The sequence below is a fragment of the Uloborus diversus genome, chromosome 1, assembly GCF_026930045.1.
Source record: "Uloborus diversus isolate 005 chromosome 1, Udiv.v.3.1, whole genome shotgun sequence".
NCBI lineage: Eukaryota > Metazoa > Arthropoda > Arachnida > Araneae > Uloboridae > Uloborus > Uloborus diversus.
In genome coordinates, this window is record NC_072731.1 from 123,704,083 (window position 1) to 123,723,923 (window position 19,841).

Consider the following 19,841-nt stretch of genomic DNA (forward strand, 5'->3'; position numbering starts at 1 on the left):
AATCAGTTTGCAAGGATTCCCATTTACATGGGCGTAAATGAAAAGTCCATCACTGCCACTACTGGAAGAGGAAATCTGCAGAGCTCTGGTGGTGTTGATTTCCTTCCCTCGCGTAGCTTGGCGAACCGGACAACTCCTTCGCAGGTGTCCTTCACTACCGCATTTCCAGCACTTCTGCTCTTGTTTCTTTTGGGCTGTTATGCTGCTCAGATGTCTTGCCAAGTCGCCGAGTTGTCTCTCAAGTTCAGCGAGGTGGGACGACCTGGAATCAGACTCATCAGCTTCCTGAGTCCAGATTAAATGGCGATCCACACGGGTTGCTTCTTGGGCGGCCTCGTATCTCATCGCATATACCAAAGCGGATCTCAGGTCGTTTACATTCGCCATCCGGAGGGCCTTCTGGATCTCAGGATTCCGAACTCCGTCGATGAAGTAGTTGAGTGCCAGGTTGTCTCGAACATCCGCAGGACAGTCGCAAAAAGCAAGATGCGACAGTCTCTCGACGTCCGCCGCTAGCTCTTGCAGGGTTTCCCCGGTTTTCTGGAAACGGGATTTCAACTGGAGTCGGCTGAAATCTTTCTGGCACTTCTCACCGAAGCGAAGCTCCAACGCAGATGTGAGGGCGGCGAAATCCAGGCGCTGGCTGTCCGGAAGGGTCTGGAGAATGTCCGCTGCGTCACCTCTCAGGGATGCTGCAAGATGACAGGCCTTGGTAGCAGAGTCCCATCCGTTCGCTTCCGCCACTATCATGAATTGAGTTTTGTAAACCTGCCACGAAGTTTTCCCATCAAATGTGGCAAGTTTAATGGACGGTCGAGCAACCGATGTGGGAGCGCCAAACTGTACAGAGCTGCTTTCCGCGGTCGCCAATCTCCTTTCCACGTCCTTAAAGATCTCTTCTTTTAGTAGATGAAATCTTCTATCTTCATCTTCAAATTTATTTTCTACAGCATTGAATCGGCTTTCAACGGTATTAAATTTTTCTTCAATAGCATCAACTCGATGCTCTATGTCATTAAATTTATTTTCCATCACAGTCTTTACCGAAATAAGGTCGTTTTTAATTTCTTCTTGGTTAGACGTTAAGTCCTTTTTCAGCACCGTTAAATCGCTTTTTAACTGGTCTTGATTTGCCAACATACTTGCAGTCAGATCATTTTTTAATTGTTCTTGATTAGCCGCCATATCATTTTTTAATTGTTCTTGATTAGCCGCCATATCACTCTTCACAGAGGTGATTGCGTCAAGAAGTTGTTTTAATTGTTCATCCATTGCGCGAGTAATCACCATAAAAATAAAGTCCTAATTCAAAAAAAGTCTTTATGAAAAAATGTCCAAAGTCACTTACTCCAAGAAAGTCCAGAAGAAGCCCCACGTTGGGCGCCAAATTGTAACGGATTCGGTGCGACTTCCACTTTCTTGAAAAGAAAACACAGTTCTTGATAAAAACACAGTTCTTGATAAAAACACAGGAAATTTATTTACACTATGTACAGGAAAGATCTTCAACAACTGCTAAATTATTCATCAGCAATTAAGCAATTATCACACAACACCGTAAACTCAACGTTTACACACGTATTTACTTCCAAATACGAAAACAACACAGCGAAATGCCTCGCTATAAACAGAGCAAAATGTTCTCAGTTCGAAATATCAACCGAAACTGACTGTTTATCCATCGCTAACGGCTTAAATACACCGAAAAGAATTTTCCACAACATTCTACACGTTTCCTTCGGCTTCCCGAAATGCGTAGACCGTTATCAATGAAAAGAAAAATAAAATAGGGGTCGTATATTTTAGCCATATGAAAAAGGGGTTGTATATTCATTACGGGAAACTATTTACAGGTTACGTTCCTACAATAATTACTATTTACAGAATTTGTAACAATATATTGCTGTTTGTTTAATCCCGAATGCAGTAATTTTGGAAATTATTTTGTATTACTTGCGTTTATCTCACTTCTTCTGCATTTTGTTAATCTGTTCAGCCCAGAAGGAAACAAAACAAAAAAAAAAAAAACACTACCTCTTTTTTTCCCCCTTTTTTGCCCTACTTGTAATTGAAAATAAAAAGTTGTTGTAATGAGAAATCAATAGTATTTTTTTCTTTTAAACTTAAAATGTTGTTGTTGTTCCTGATGCCCCTTGGAGCACCCAAGGTAACAAAGGCATTAATCAATTTTTGAGGCTAATATGAGCGGTTTCCGTTTGACTGAGCCCCATTTTAGGTGGAAGTACGACTTTTGCTCAGACACATAAGACAGATAGCACAATTCAGATTTGTTACAATACAAGGAAATCAGAAGAACACCCAGGGCAGTTAGGCGGGAATCGAACCTGAGCAATACCGCTCGGCCACCGAGATCCCAAACTTAAAATAGTTGTTTCTTATAAAGTTAGAACAATACTGTAAAACAGTACAATCAAGTACTAAATTTCAGAGACTGGAAAGGCCAATTTAAGTGCCTTAAATAATTTTAACTGTTCTCGAGTCCTTGAAATGGATTAGATGAGTCTTTGAAATTCCTAAGCAAAGTGTGCTTCAACTTTATTTCTTATCAAGTGTATAAATTATGAATTGTCCAAATGGGCCTATTTTCAAATCTATACACCATTTCTTTTAAAGCATTTTTTTACTATTGATCATTTTGTATTTAATTCATTGTTGTATTTGTTGGTGGGTTGGAGGCGTGATCAAAAACTGGTTGAATTGAACAGACAGCCAAAGCAAGCAAAAACCAATGCATAATCTTCTATTCTTTCTCGCTTTTTCTCTCTGAGAACTGCTGTAATTGATTTGTCAACCCAAAAACAATTTTTACTGTGTATTATCATAATTTGCAAAAAAGTGTTTTGGTATTTGTCTCCGAGATTTCAGTAGTTCCAATTACCTTATCAAAGGCTTCAAAATGCAGAATTTTATATCTATTTTACAAAAATTCCTCTGTGGGAGAAACCCCTGGACCCCCTAAAATTGGACATATTCTATCCCCTACTTAAAAAGGACTCCATTTTCCACCTTAGACCTTATGTATAATGCATGGGGGGGGGGGACTTTAAAAAATGGCCTTTCTTCCCACCGATAGAAAAGTTGACCAGACTACTAAAGAGACTCAAACCCTGAAAAAGCTTAGAGGCATGCTAAGTCTAAATCCAGCCAGTTGTAATCAATACAACTGATAATGCTAAAAAAAAAAAAATGCTGCCCCCCCCAGGAACTTAGTTCTAAATCCGCCTATGCATCCACATTTGGTTGGATGCCAAATTTTCAAATCATTGTGTTATACTTAGCAGTTCATCAAAAAATTGGGTAACTTTTATCAATTGATTTTTTTTTCATTTATCCTCGAGACATTTTAAAGCATTACTCTTACTACAGTCGAGTCCCGACTTACGCGAGGCATGCGTTCCAAGACCCCTCGCGTAAGTCGAATTTTTGTGTTGTGGAAAAGGGTATGTGTAAAAACTTTTATAAACATACCCGATTATTTCATACACTTGTAAACACCATCTCATACTGTTAAAAACCATTTCTCAACTATACGTTACTGTTTCTTCCATAAAAAACCTGAAATTTCATTCATATTTTAAATTTAAAAAAAACTCATTTTATTCAACATAAAATACTGCATCGATGCATAAAATCAATGATTAACAGGAAAGAAAGACACAAAAGAAACCAGTATGGTACGTACAGTATGTAGTAAGAAAAACAAATGTTCTATAATTTTACTGTACAAAAGATCTAGTAATGATATTTATAAATTAAAAAAGCAATGATGATGATGATTTATGCCGAGTGATCAAACCGTTACTTATATATTTTTAAATGCACAATGCAGTTGCTTCACTAGTTCTTCTATCTATGGCAACACCCATCTTCCTGGTTTCTTAAATTCACAATACAAGAGCAGCTTCCATTTTCATAATTTTTGCATTTTTCTGAGATACTACTCGGTGAACTTTTATGGGGCTATTTACTCTTGACTTTTAATTGTACATATGGACGATTCACTCATACCTAATTGTTGTGCTACTTTTGACATATTTTATAGTTGTTCAAGCACATAATCTTTAGCTTTTCTTTAATTGTCAGAAACTTTCTCTTTTTCTTTTAATCTTCACAAGATGAAACATCGCTCTTAGGCGCCATTATATTTCAACAACTTTCACATTTAGAATGAAAAAAAAATGGAAAATGAGGAGTAGTTTTTTGTATTAGTGATGCATCAGACTAGTATGGTGTCGGAACTTCAACTCTCAGTAATGCTAAAGGGATGAAGGTCCATTTACGGAAAAAAAAGTAGTCAATAACAAAGCCGATACTTATAGACCACGATTCCCTTCCGAAAATTTTCGTGTTGCGGACGAGAAATTCTCGTTACATCAAAAATTATTTGCTGGTGAATAAAATCGCGTTATAGTCATTTTGCGTAAGTCGGATCGCATTGTAGCGGGAGTCGACTGTATAGGGACTCTAACTCAGACAAGCTATCGATTCTTCTATTTTTCAGCCTTGTGAAACGTATGGTACCATCACGAATCTGGCAACACTGGAAAGAACAACAACAGCGAACAGCGGTAAAGTAGGAGCAAACTAACGCAGGTTTAAGGGAGTGAGAAATTAAATTTTATGAGAAACCTGCTTCATGGTGCAATTTGAGAGCTCTACTAGCGTTTTCTAATGAATTTTAGCATTGCCGCTTGATTAAGCGAACATGAGAAACCCTAAGAAAGAAGAGAGGTGGGGGGGGGGGGGTGAATTTCTTCAGATATACCGCCCTGGCAGATACAACGCAGATGTTAAATTTCAAATTTAAACCACGTACAAGCCGTGGCTTATCTACCTGAAATTACGGAAGCTTCTTTTAAAATGACTGAAATCCGCAAAATCCTAAAATCTGCACAACCACTTCTCTTAAGTTGTACAGATCTTTGACCCTCCACTGTATATCTAACTTTTACTACCAGATAGAACCAGTTCAAGAAAAATGCGATAATTATTTTTAAATGGACAATACTCGAAATGTTTTCAAATGTTTCAAAAAACAAAGCTTTTTTCAATTTAACAGAGAATTAAGAAATCGTAATGTTCATTACTTTTATTAAAAACAAATGAAACTATACAAATAAGTAAAAAATGTAAAAAAGCTATCAGAAACTAACTAAACAATTGAGCTTACTAGAAAATTAAAAGGCTGTATGTATAGTTATTTTTTCCAACACGTTTATGTATTAAAATTTTAATTTATTACCTTTGATGATTCAAAACAGCAGCTTGAAATTACAAAAGAATATTTTGCATGTATAACTTAACACTTGGGTGTACACTATCCGAGTGAAAAATGAACCTACACATGATATCTGCTCAGCCTGAGTATGAAAAGTGAACATTGCTTTATGTAAACTTGCACTGAAATCAAAACACAGACAAGCCTGTAAATTAGTATCTTATAATGCTACAAATAATTTTTTTAAATGCGACATATGCACCTGTACCAACGGCGCCTTCTTACATAATCTGTAAAGCGCTTGTATCCATGATAAGATCTAGGAAAATCAGTTGCATATTGCCAGCCTTCACTATCAACTCCACCAGGTGCTTTGTAATCAATACACCAATCAGAAATCTGGGGAGAAAAATTCCTGCATTAACATTCCCACTACAAGCAGAAATGAAAGAAATTGTTTAACATACAGTTCATTCACCAATCTCAATACATAAATAATCATTACAATAAACCACAATTACATTTTAAATACAAAATAGAGTTGAAGTCAATTAAAAAAAAATGTTAACTATTACAACAATATTGATGTGATCAGTTCATAAACTCAGATTCAGACTAGTGGCTATCCAGAAAAAAAAAATGATATTCTAGTTGAGAGCAAAAATAACATTTACTGCTGATTTAAGATATTTGAGCACTCCATGAGGATTCAGCATGTTAAAATGAAGAAATAAAAATTAGTAGAATATATTTCCTTATCTGAAAATTGTTATGAGAAAAGAGCATAAAATTCAAGTAAAAAAGCCTGAAGTGCAAAAATGGAAGAGGGAAAAAGAAAAAAAAAAAAAAATCCCAATAATAATTTAATGAAAGAATAATATATAATTAAATTGAAAGTAACCTACTTGTCAACTGTGTACTATGGCATAAATTTACAATTAACAAAGTAACTTAGTTACATTGCACTTATTTACAAACACTAAACACTTTAGTCCTTTCTAGAAACATGTTTTCTACGAATTAAAAAATGACACTATACAATTACAGTTGGAAGTCAACTGCTTCAATTGAAATCACAATTATGTTACTTGATGTTGAAATATTTCAGTTGAAATTAATTATTATTATGTTATTTGATTATAATAAGTTTCACAAAGAAAAGAAAGTTAAATGTGTGCCTGTAGCCACATGATTTTATATAAGGGGCAGTCTATCAATAATGTTGGGGACAGGAGAATGTAATGTGATAGGCTTTCTCAAAGTGCATAATAAATATACATATAACACCAAATCTGTCACATCCTTCATCCTTATCTTGCAGTTTCTTTCATGAAGACTTTCACTGCTTTTAAAAAACACACTTTTAAGTGCAAGAACAACACCAATCTCAAAATCATGTATTGGAATGCTGGTGGCCTCACTCAAGGCAAGTTCACATAGTTTAAGACCATAATTTATGTGAAACCAGCCATAAACAGCATTTCTCAGAGTGATGCTGTTGGTCCCCCATTGAGTCAGGGTTGGCAAGTTTCTGCCAAGGCGGTTAAAACCACTGGTAGAAACCGGTTAAAACCGGCATGGCAAAAACCACTTTCTGCCACTTTGCGGCAGAAACTGGCAAAAACTCACAAAATGAAAAATTAATTCTTGATATACAACAGAAAATGCATGATAAAAATAATTGTTAATCAAAGTACTGTAATTTTATTACAAAATGCACAAATGAGAAGTTTTAGAATATTCTATATTTACAGAAGAGCTAGCAGACAATGCATCTAGGAGCAAGCAATGTTCGTGAAACTTTCATCTGTTGTATAACTGGTCCACCATTGTAGTAACTGGGGTTGCGGTAAAAATTTGACTGTAAAAATAAGTTTTGAGAAATGGGGCCAATTTGTCTTGCAAAGCTGTGACATTAGGTACAACATTTAGGCAAGTAAAATTCTGGCACTTTCTTCTTGAAGCACATGACATGATAATTTCAATCACAAACAATTTAGAGGAAGCATATAAGTGAGCAAATTACAATCAGTAATGCCTGTTTAATTCTGTATGTCACTCCTCTTTCCTAAACACCCCTGTATGATTTTTTACCCTTTGTTAAATTAATCCAAATACTACGAGCCTCTGCAATTGGAAAATTCCCTTTCTGAACTAAATCAAGGGTACTAGCATGGGGTTTTATTTTTTTAAATGATGAAATGATGTTTAATTTTTAAGTTTACTTAAACAAATATCATTTACTAATTACTTGAGTTATTAAAGACATTTTTAAGTTTTTGCCAGTTTATGCCGGTTTTTACCGGTTATAACCAGTTTCTGCCACTGGCACAGCAAAAACTAGTTTCTGCCGGCAGAAAGCCAACCCTGCATTGAGCACTACAACCCAAATTCAAAATAATAGAATATAAGAACTGCTTGAACAAAACTTGTCCCTGAGTCGGGGGAAAATGAATGCATGCAAATTAAAAAGAGTGAAACTCATCATTCATGAATGGGTAAATCAATTTAAACAACTTTTCAGATATTATTTTAACAACTTATGGATCATTAACACATTGGAAAAATAGATAGATTTTTTTATATAGGTCAAAAAATTAGAATAATCTGTTCATTCAATGTGAATTTTAAAAAGTAGTGAAAATATTTGCGTACCTGTTAATCGGTAGTTTGTCACAAGCATGGAACTTGGCGCCTGGATAATTTTACGCTCTTTTAAAAGCCTTTTATTGCTCAAAACGGGTCATCAAGGTGATAAATAGAAAAAAACAAAGTTACATAATGTATCATTTCTTAAAGTTATAAAAAAAAAATCCTACTCAATTCAAATTAACATTTTACAATCTATGGCATGTAAGATTTTAAAGGAATATTGAAGGACTGACCAACTTAAAAGTAACCGAAGTAAACGAGGTAGAAAAATTGTAACACCTGGCAGAGATGAACCCAAATTAAAGTAAATCGTCCAAAATAATAATTGAAAAAAGCTTCTTTTGTCCATAAGTGTTGGAAAGAATGTATAGTTATTTTGTCCACGCCAACTACACTTGGACGGATACATAAACTGCAGTTTTTATTGCGGATCTATGAGGTGAGACCAAAGATAAACATGAAGCAGAAACGTGCACAACCTTCCTGGAGCATAGAAAAACTCATACAGGAGCAACCAGGTTGGAAATGTATACTATTCAGTGATGAATCTTTTTTTGAAATATCTGTGAACAAAAAAAGGTATTCGTGTTTTGACGTTTAAAAAGAAAAGCGTATTAGAAATCTTGTGTAAGACGTTCTCTCCAATTCGACACATCCTTTTTGGTTTGTGGGTGCATGAGGGCTGCTGGAATTGGGAAATTATATATATCTTAAAATAAAATAATGCGTGACTTACACTGTTTATCAATAATGCTGCATGATACTTTATCTGAGGCACAGCAGTTACACATGTTAGTAATACATTTTATTTTTCAGCAAGATTCTACACCGTGGCATGTCTCTAAATCTACTCATAGATTTCAAACAGAAAGAGGAATTTCGTATTAAACTGGTCAAGCAACTTTGCCAATCTCAATAGGATCAAGAATTTGTGGTACCGTCAAATCTAAAGAAAGCTGTTCAAGAGCTGGTACCCGCCAACAAAATCGAGCTCATTGCCGCATTGATGAAAGTATGGAAATTGTTAGAAACGATTAATAAAAACAGGTGGTAGAACCCGTGTGTGAAAGGATTAAAGCATTGAATTCAGCAAAAAATGACGCATTCTAGGATTGATATTGTTTTTTTTTTCTTTTTTTAAAGTGTTTTTTCCCCCTTTACTATGAATATTCTAATTTTTTGACTCAATCTAAACTTTCATCACTATAACCTTTTGGATTATTCTGTCTAAGGTTATTTTTAATTGAGTATATGTGAAATGAAAGGCGCACTTTAAGGTCTAAGAAAGGTGGCATGTTCATTTAAATACCTAATTTGCATTTATATTTGGTTAGAATCAACTTTTTTCTAAAAAGTGAGAAGTATTCCATTATTTTGAATTTGGGTTGCATACTCTGAAATAAATATCATTCCTTTTCTCTACTACAAATTACCTCTGAAATTGTTGTTTGAGCTAGAAGCTCCCATACTGCTGATACATTAATAAAAAAACTGTACGAAAGGACTTGATAGAAGCTTTTGAAGTTTGCGTTTGGAGAATTTCTCAGTTTTAGTATTACCTTTCTCTATAACCCTCAAAGAGGAAACCCAATCTAAGCAGTCTGATTTTAGACTGGAAGAGACTTTTTCATGCTTGGAGATTTCAACACGCCCTCCCAGCGATGGAATTACCAATAAAATTACCCAATCAGCAGTATACTTGAGGATTTTATTGACTCAAAGTAAATTGAATAACAGTCGACTCCCGCTAGAGCAAGATTTGACTTGCACAAAATGGTTATAACATGAGTTTTTCACGAGCAACGAATTTTAGGGTAAAAGCAAATTTCTCACTCTTAACACAAAAATATTTGGAAAGAAATCTTGGTGCTAAGTGCTGCCTTCGTTATTTACTACTAAATATTGACTTTGTGAATTGACTTTTATCCTGTTAGCATCACTGACTGCGCAAGTTCCCACATACCGCACTCGTCTAAATATCACTTTATTAGTGTGTATAAATAACCTCTCGCCATTTTTCAAATTTATCAAAAATACAATAGGTGATTAAATATTGTGGCTCCTAGGCACACTGTTTTATCTAAGGTTTGTAAAGATGGAAACAAAAAATGAAAGTTAGCGACAATTTAAGAAAAGATAAAGATTCTTGATACGCTTGATCAACTAAAAAGTGGATCGAAGGCCGCACGACAATTAGGTATTGGGGGGGGGGGGGGGGGGGAGTGAATCTTCCATAAGTACAATTAAAAGTCAAGAAAAGGCAATCCGTATATGTTCAAAACTTAATATAAAGCTTGCAAAGTAGTGTCTAAGCAAAATGCAAATAGTATGAAATTGGCAGCTGTTCTTGTATTGTGGATTATAGAATAGAGATCATGAAAGAGAGGTTTTTACCATGGATGGAAACGTTATAAAATTCACGCCAAGCTAATCTATTTAAATATGTATTAGAATAACGGTCTGCTTGTGCAGCATAGATCATGATCTTCAATTTTTAAGTTATAAATGTAACGATAAGTGTATCTACTGTACATTACTATTATAGTGCAGTACTTTATTACTACTACATACTGTATGTACCGTGCAGCTTTACACTGTGTCACTTTGTCGGTGACAGGAAAAAACGTCCTGAGCAAAACGTCCCCGGATGAAACATCCCCAAGGAAAAATTGTTCCATAGGTAAAAATGTCTGGTTGATCAAAATTGAGATAAGTGTTTTACCATTTCTGGTGAAGAATTGACTTTTGTGTAGTATTTGTTTGAATACTCAGTTTTAAGGCAATGTAATAGCATCAATGCATCAAAAATACTGTCTCCCAAACAAACATATCGCTGCATCAAAATCATGAATAAAGAATTTTCCTTACATACAAATAGAAGTTAATACCACGAGTTTTCAAGCAAATAGAATGAACATGTAAAAGTGGCTCTTAAAAAACTGGTAATTTCCGATGATTAATACTCAAACTTATAATATATATAGTTTTAATATTTGGTTGAAAAATGTTACTGGTGGTTACTTGACACCATATTAAAATGTTTTTTTTTTTTTTTTTTGATGAAGGCTAAATAAAGCCGCTAAAACATTGGTGGAATAAATTCTGTCTTGCCTATGTGTGATAAAAAGTAAGAAACCACATAACCCCAGCAACTGGCCAGTTTACTTCACGTCCCGGTAAAAGATAAGTTTGATTATAGATGACCAAAGAACTCTAAATATAATTAATAATTTCTGCAACCTCAGAGCGAGACTGACGTTGAAATATTGCGATTTTCTGTTTATTACTGCCTTGTATGTAGTCCACATGCAAACGCAATTCTAAAAAAGTAAAAAAAAATCCTCTGTAATTATTTACCAGTGTTAAAAGAGCGCGCGTCCTATTCTTTGCATGCGTCAGACAATGATTTACTTATCTCCAATAAAGTAGCGATTGCGTGGATTACGTTAGTCTGGTTTTGAGCAGAGCCGGATTAGCCATGGAACAGATGTAGCAAGTGCTACGGGCCCCGTGCCATGAGAAAAATTCAAAATGAAGTAACATCTAAACACTCTAAAAAACAAACAGGGGTGTGTAGTGTGTACCCTTTCGAAAACTTGCTACGCTATTGGGAGGGGGGTAGGAGCATTCTGTTGTCCCGGCTGAACATTTCAGAAATGTGTCAAGCCCACATATAAATAAAATGCATTGAGTATTTTATTTATGCATAAATTAGAATTTATTGTGTTGCTCGTACTATGATTCGCATTTATTAGTATTAATTTAGTTAATTATTAATACTTTTTACTTATGAGACCAAGTTTGGATATGTTATTTCAAGTGGTTCATTTAACCTGATGTAGTGGGTCGAATTGTCTTTAGTTCTTCTTTTATGGGATGTGATTGCCTGACTTACTCTACATTGATCTTTCTGGGGATGCATTGACTCCATTGTTAATTACTTCTTGATATAGTGAAAAACAATGAGAACGTTGCGTCTCCTAAAATATACATACATTGATGCTATATTGTTAGCATTATTAAGTTCCTTTTAATCTGAATTACATGTGTGAATGTATGTTGATAAATACGGGAAGGTTATTTATCAAAAATCTGAGATACGACTCTGACTTTGCAAAACGAGAAGATGCTTCCAACATGTTTGTTTATTTCTTTTTATTACAATTCGCATTTTTTCGGACATGGGGCTTACAGACGTGAGTCCTATATGCTTTTTGTGCCAAAAGTTAAGTGAAAATTGTAAAAACATTCCCTAGAGAGCGAAAAGATCGGTTTTGATGATTTAAAAAAATATTTCAAGAGGGAATAACCCTGTGAGTCTCCAAACTTGCCCCAAATGCTCATGTTTCGAACTTTGCACCTCTCTATATCCTCAGAAGAGTGTAAATGGATGATATAATGCTCTCCTCCTCTCCAAATAAAAATAACCATGAAACTGTCGAAAAATGGAAAAAAAAGGGGGGGGGGGGAAGCCTTTCCAAAAGGTGGCACGGCATTGGGTAAATTGGTGGCTTAATTTGAATTCAGCGGATATTTTTACATAATAATCAGCAAGAATTATGTCAGAAGCATTTTGAAAGTTTTTTTTTTTTTTTTGCTGCACACTGTGATAAGAGTAGGCCAATTAATAGCAGCTCTTTCACTGCTCACAAACCAAATCATATTACGTATGGCTTTCGTAGCAGACGTCGTCTTCCATATCATTGATTTCTACAGAATCATGTTTACTAAAATTTGGTTAAGTTGAAATTCTAATTCAAAACAAGAAGTGCGAGATGGATTTTGGCGACATTTTCCCTCAATTCAGAACATTCTTACTTTTTCCTTTTAAACTAAAAACAATATTTAAAACCCACTAAAACCCTTTCTTAATTAAATATATTCAGCCAAATGCTGCTAAAATTTTAATCGATTGCATAAAATGATAAAAAACTTAGCTTCTCAATTTTGTTTATACGGACGTTTTTTAATGGGGGGCATTTTTTCCAAGAAACGTTTTTCCAGGGGCATTTTGCTTTGGACGTTTTTTCCTAGAACCCACTCTGTCCCACTGATGTTTGATTTTGTGCATCGTAACAGCATTTTATGTTGAATAATGCATCTTTTTCAAGAATACAGTAAAGATTCAGCTCTCTCTATGTGAGAAACGGTAATATATAGTTAAAAAACGGTCTAAAACAGTTTGAGATGTGTTTAAAACTGTCCAAATTAATTGGGTATGTCAATTAAAAAAATTATATACATACCCTTTTCCATAGTGCAAAATTTTGACTTACGCGAGGAGTCTCGGAACATCTCGCAAGTCGGGATCCAACTGTAATTAAAAGCACTGATGTCTCCCTAATCTTTCTTTCTTTTAAGGATGGAACTTCACATCCAGATCTATTATTGGCTCACCCAACTCTGACCCCTCTCCTAATTAAGCATGAACTTTTAAATGCCCCTGGGGGAGAGAGTCACAAAATATTTATGACCGACATCACTAAACCTAAACTTAAAGACAAGCCCAAAATCACTCATTGGAATCTCAAAAGAGCAAATTGGCAGCATACCCATTGCCAATGTCCAGAAGGAAGATGGGTATTTTCTTTGGTGCATTCAACTCTTCCAGTGACATCACTCCACATGTAACGATCTGTGGGTAAACCTTTTGCTGTAAATCCAGATAATGGATTCCATCTTTGGTTTTCATAGATATATAAACATCTTACATCTGACATAGGTCCAATAGCAGAATTGCAACCTGGTATACCTGTTTGAACAATAATTCCCAATTATTTAATGCAAAGATTAAAAAAAAAAAAAAAGCATAACTGATGTAGGGTTGGTTGGGGTAAGTGGGTCACCCCCTTAAGCCTGAAATATGGATAAAGTTTTCAAACTTTTTAGCACTGATCATGTTAAATTTCATCACAGTGATTGGTTTTGCACATATTTGGGATTCATGGAATCTTTTCCTGGGTCATAGCAGTTAATCAAAAAAAAAAAAAAAATCTGATTCCCCCCCCCCCCCGAGTTAGAAGCAACATTTTTCAAAAAAGTGTTTCCAGGTTGGTTATTATTATTTTTTTATGATAATTAATTTTTCACGTATAGTTTAACCTAAACTTCATACAGCAACAAGAATTTTTGCATAAAATATTATTAATAAATGCTTTGGAGGAGGGGTCCCACTTACCCGTACATTTTTGCTATATGGGGTAAGTGGGTCCCCATTTAATAATGGGAATTTCAAAATCAAAAGCAACTTGGATTAAATATTTGTAATGTTGAAATACAAGACAACTATTATGACTTAGTAGGAATTGATAGTTCAGCTACAAAAACTGCTAAAGCTGCTGATTATGTATTTGTGAAACATACATGAAAGAAAATCATTAAGATTTAAGAAGGTCTCATGGTTGATGTTGATGATATAAATCAATAAATACTGTTCAATTTGCAAGAACGAATAGAAATAGTGACATATTTTATTGGCATTGTGCAGACGATGTTGGGATAATTACTGAGGATGAAACAATAACGGTTTTTCCTTAGTCAACTTTACATAGATGCAGTCATTTAGTGTTTCCAATTTCTTTTTCAACTTATAGTTTTGGAAAATTTACTCAAATTGATCTTATTCAACTGTATTTCGTTCATTATAGCCCGGTCAATTTAGACATAAAAATAGTGATCAAATAACAAAAATTCCGGGAAAGCTAAATTTTTGTAGAGACCTTGGGTTTAGCATTACAAATAAAATGCCAAAAGTCCCCGTCGATCCCATGTGCGCTAAAAAAGTTATTTGGTGTCAAAGGTCAAAATTTTAGGTTTTTTGAATTTTTCTCAAAAACGGTAAGTTTTATCGAAAAGTACCTCCGACCAAAGTTGTAGATCTCAAAATTCTCTATCAAAATTGTCCTCATGATGTTTCTCCAATACCAAACCATTTCCCAGATATTGCGTACTCTCAAAAGACAGCCAGTCATTTACAGAATCCCCTCTACTCGCATGGCCTTGAATAACATCTGGCTATTCTAGTCCGTGTGGCGTCGTTCACATACCCAGGGATGCCCAACCCACTAAGGGCATGGGAGCACCCCTCATTATCGCGGAGTCCCCCCCCCTCAAAAGCAACAGCCCCCTCAAAAAACTGAGAAAAATACCCCTTAAAACAGCCCCCCTTTAAATGTTTTTTGAGCTCTCAAACTGTAACCACATTTCATACAAAAAAAACATAGTTTGGCTGGTGAGTCGCATTATTATCTTGACTCCTGACAATGTTTGGCCTTAGTGATACATTGTGGGTAAGATTTCTGGATTCTAATATGACTTTATCTCTCTTGGTTAGACAACAAACCGTGGTTGACGCTTCTTCATCTAATTTTGCGCATCATCTCACTGCTTTAGTATAACTTGAGGTATTGGAAATCATATAATTCAGTAGTTATGCCCTCAAGCACCATTTCTTTTTTAAAGTTTTATCTGATATTCCTTTAAGAAGATGAACCGAGTTTTCCCACTTCTGCTTACCAAAAAACTCAAGTTGAAATCTGGAATTGTAAATTTTCGCTGTACAATCAAATTCTTCAAACTTGCCATCGTACTATGTTTCAATCATCAGCTCTCGTTCTGCAAATTGGTTACTTTGAGAATCTAAAAAATATAACACTAGGCCTAGCGGATGACCATCATCAGAGAACTTGTTTTGAGACGGATTACGATGACCAGTTCGAAGATGGACAATGAACATTTATAATTCCAGATTTCAATTTTGAAGCTGAGAGACTACTATGGAGCTCATCGATAAGCAGAACTGGTAAAACTCGGCAGCTCCCTCTTTCAAAAAGGGGATTTCCGATAAAACTTTGAAAGAAATTGTTTTACGGTGTACCTACTGAGTAGTATGGTTTTCAAAACCTCACATGTCATACTAAAGCAGTGAGACGATAGGTAAAATAAGAGAAAGAAGTATCAGGTACAGTTTGTTGTCTAACCGAAAGGGATGGATTTATTCGAGTCCGATTAGAATCTAGAAATATTAAGCCACAATACCATCAAGCCACAATTTCAATCAAGAATGAAAATTATGAGAAGTGTTATAGTTCCACTCGCACGCCAAACTTATGTTTTATTGTAATCAATGTGGTTACAGTTTGAGGGCTCAAAACCCATTAAAATTTCTTAACGTCTTTTGTTTCAAAGGGTGACTTATGTGGGCTGTTGCAAGTCATTTATTTTTAAAAAATTTTATACTTAACCTTTGTTCTCTATCATAGGTAAATTTGACATTTTGAGCCAAAGTTATGGGCTAAGTGGAGAATTAACTTTTTTTTTACTAGATAAGAAATGCTTGTAATACTTATTTTTTTCCGTATCTATATAAGAATTAATTAATATGAAAGCAAACTTTTACAAATCATAACTTCTAATATTTTTTCTCTAAGTACGGAGCAACACGATGCTGTTCAATTCTAACACTATATTGGTCAAATTCAAGACTCAATACATGTGTGGAACTTGAAAATACAGTTTATTATTAAAATGATCTTATTCAATGTGTAATCTACACAAAAAGTCTGCTCTTAAGAGTGATAACATCAAATTTATCACATTTTGATATTTGATGAAATTATTGTAACTTTTTCTAGTTTTTAAGTATTTATGGTCAACTTCAAGGCGCGAGCAACACCTCAAGATATTTTTGCGGTCGAAATCCTTTTTCATAACCAAATATCTCTACAAAAGGCAACTTTTCCGGGCTATTACTTAGCGTTTATCAGATTTTGATTTTTTTCAATCCACCCTAATGAACATGGCCAGTACTTCAAAATTAAGTCCACCTCGTATTAGAGCGGGATTAAGTGAATCTGAATCCAGCTTTTGTTGTAAAAAACACTGCTTATTTTGTGGCGAGAAAGCGGATGTAGAGGCTGAGAAGACAAAACGCAGAATTATCGCAGAAAAATTCATAAATTTTCTACATTTGCATTCAAAGAATCCCTTTTGCAATTAGCTAAAAATCGTTTTGAGGTGTGTCAAAAGCTGCCCTTGCACGTTTTAGTTTTGAGTATGATTTAGTCAATGCTTTATGAATTTTTCTGCAATAATTCTGCGCTTTCTTCATCTCAGCCTCCTCATCCACTTCACAGCCACAAAATAAGCAGTGTTTTTGAAAACAAAAGCTGGATTCAAATTCACTTAATCGCGCTACAGTACGAGAAGGACTTACTTTTGAAGTACTGGCCAGTTCATCCTCACGTTGCTGCAGAGATTGATCTTTTCCGGGTGTATGATTTTCTGCAATCGACGCGACTTGTAACGAAAATTTGACTTCTTAAATAATCAGCATTCTTATAACTTCTCCCGACACTTGCATCGATTAAAGTTGGCATTCCACGACTGCCCAGCACAACAGTTTCACCTTCAGTCCAAAGTTTATTGCAAATAAAGCAAAATTGAAACATTTTTCTTAAATATTAATCAACACAAACAGTAGACGCTTGTAATAAATACGTTTATTCACTCGAACTGCACGTTTAACTAAAAAGGAAGCAGGTACGTCAGGGGTGCCCACCTAGGAGGGGCCATGGCCCAGATTGCGACATCGAAATTTTTAGGGAGATTGTTTTGAGGGATATTTTTTCATTTGGGGGGGAGGCTTGCTTTTGGGGGGATCTCTGCGATAGTGAGGGGGGAGCACCTTTGCCCTTAGTGGATTGGGCACCCCTGGGTATGTGAACGACGTCATACGGACTAGAATAGCCAGATGTTATTCAAGGACATGCGAGTAGAGGGGATTCTGTAAATAACTGGCTGTCTTTTGAGAGTAGGCAATACCTGGGAAATGGTTTGGTCTTGGAGAAAAATTCCTGAGGATCATTTTTATAGAGAATTTTGAGATCTACAACTTTGGTCGGAGGTACTTTTCGATAAAACTTACCGTTTTTGAGAAAAATCCAAAAAACCTAAAATTTTGACCTTTGACCCCAAATAACTTTTTTAGCGCACATGGGATCGACGGGGACTTTTGGCACTTTATTTGTAATGCTAAACCCAAGGTCTCTACAAAAATTTAGCTTTCCTGGAATTTTTGTTATTTCCATTGTCTAAATTGACCGGACTATTAATTATACCTTTATATGTAAAAGTAAAATATGTACCTATAGGCTTTCAATAAATTTCAGAAATGAAATTGTTTTGCTTTTCGTTTTAAAATTTTCCGTGATACTGATTTAAAAGACAGTAAATATCTCATAAATGGATGCATTTACAAAATATAATTCTCACTAAAAATTTACATACTTTATCATGTAAGACCCCTTTAGCCCTTTTGTAGATATGTTTCATTTAAATTCAAATAAAAGGGAAGGACCCACTTACCCCTTACTATGGGGTAAGTGAGACACCACTCTGATTTTTTTAAAAATATAACTGTTAAGAATATTTAAAGCATTATTTTAGAAAATAATGATGAATTTTTGTTTATTAATAATGTCCAAGATAAAATAAGACAATAAGTTTAAATTTTTTTGTTTCAAAACCTTTGTATAAGGTTTCAAAAACGACTATTCTTAAAAGGGGTCACACTTACCCCAACCAACCCTAGGAATAAAAGTTGGAAAAAAAAATTCTTTTCTAATTTAATACATTTTGTTACCAGAAAAACTGATGAATCATTAATCCCTTTGTTAAAGGTGAAACATGCATTCTTATTTAGAAATTTAAATTCCAAGAAAAAATACTGGTAATTTAAACTGGCACATTACAAGTTTGAATAGTAATGAAATTAATATGATTGGATTCATTCACATCTCTTTAATACTAGGCGTCAAATTTAGAAGTAAATAGTATTTACAAGGATCAGGATAATAGAACTTCACTTCAAAAAATTTCTTTTTACACCACATAACTTTATAATAAGTACAAAGAAGCTTTAAACACTAGTAGTAATAAAACATTGCAAAATATTTTTTTACAACTCACCATGATATGGTCCTCCACCATATCCTTTTGTGTATACATATGCTGTACAATTGTAACCCAAGCCCCATGTAATTCCACGAGGGCACGTTTCGACAGTCCTTAAATGACCACCGCCCAGCAAAGTCCATTTCCTTTTCAAATATAAATATCTTTCAGTAAAATGCAACATTAATTAAAAATAAAAAAAGGAAGAAAAAGTACTGAAAATTGAGCACAAAAAAGGAGCCTCAAGAATCAACCAACAGCACATTCATTGTTAGTAAGCACTTCGAAGTAGGGAAAATGTTATCTCTAAATTAATTTTTTAAAGAGTTTTTTTTGCCAATTAGTAGCCCAAGTAGAACCAGAAAAAAAAAAAAAAAAAAAAAAAACACAAAAATTACAATCCACTTAATAATAAGGGGGAGGCAGGCACCAGCATGATAGAGTGGGTTAGGTTTTTCTGTGCATATGTAATTTGTAAAACCTTATGAGTAAAGTTTTTCTCACTTATAAAAGAAGATGAAAAAGTCAAATCTAACCTAACTTTCCTATGTTTAAAAGATTCAACGTTTTCAGTGGCCTGCTGCAATGGCATAATTAGGTTTTACAAAATAGTTGGATAACCACTGGTAATTTTTCATAATAACAGGTTAGCATGATGAAATTAGTTATGACATTGACCATGAAAAATGTTAATCAATGATTTGGGGGGGGGGGGGGGGGATTCGCATGTGACCTGAGCATGGAAAGTTGCAAGTCTGGATCCCTCATAGCATAAAGAGCTACACATCTTAGACGTTAGGATTGCAGAATAAAAATGATTTTAATTATGTGCATTTTAGGATTTTTAAAGATTATTTAAAAAAATATATTCATAATACCAAGAAAATAATTACAGTGATTTAATGCGGCAGTTAATTTTGGTTTTATAATTTTTCCTCTTTTGGGAGTGGCATATGCGCCTTGTGCCTCCCCCCTCCAGTTTATTTGCTGCTGATAG

The 19,841-nt window shown here is 34.8% G+C and overlaps 1 protein-coding gene across 1 annotated transcript in view; it reads right to left on the reverse strand.

The window, feature by feature from the left end:
* The window catches only part of LOC129234700 (tectonin beta-propeller repeat-containing protein 1-like), an 87,231-nt gene that overhangs the window by 24,680 nt on the left and 42,710 nt on the right, over positions 1–19,841 (reverse strand). The window contains exons 13-15 of the mRNA XM_054868737.1: positions 18,860–18,990; positions 13,444–13,643; positions 5,502–5,638 (exon numbers count right to left, since the gene is read on the reverse strand). Coding sequence (XP_054724712.1) covers positions 5,502–5,638; positions 13,444–13,643; positions 18,860–18,990 — 468 coding nt within the window. The remainder of the gene's footprint in view (positions 1–5,501; positions 5,639–13,443; positions 13,644–18,859; positions 18,991–19,841) is intronic.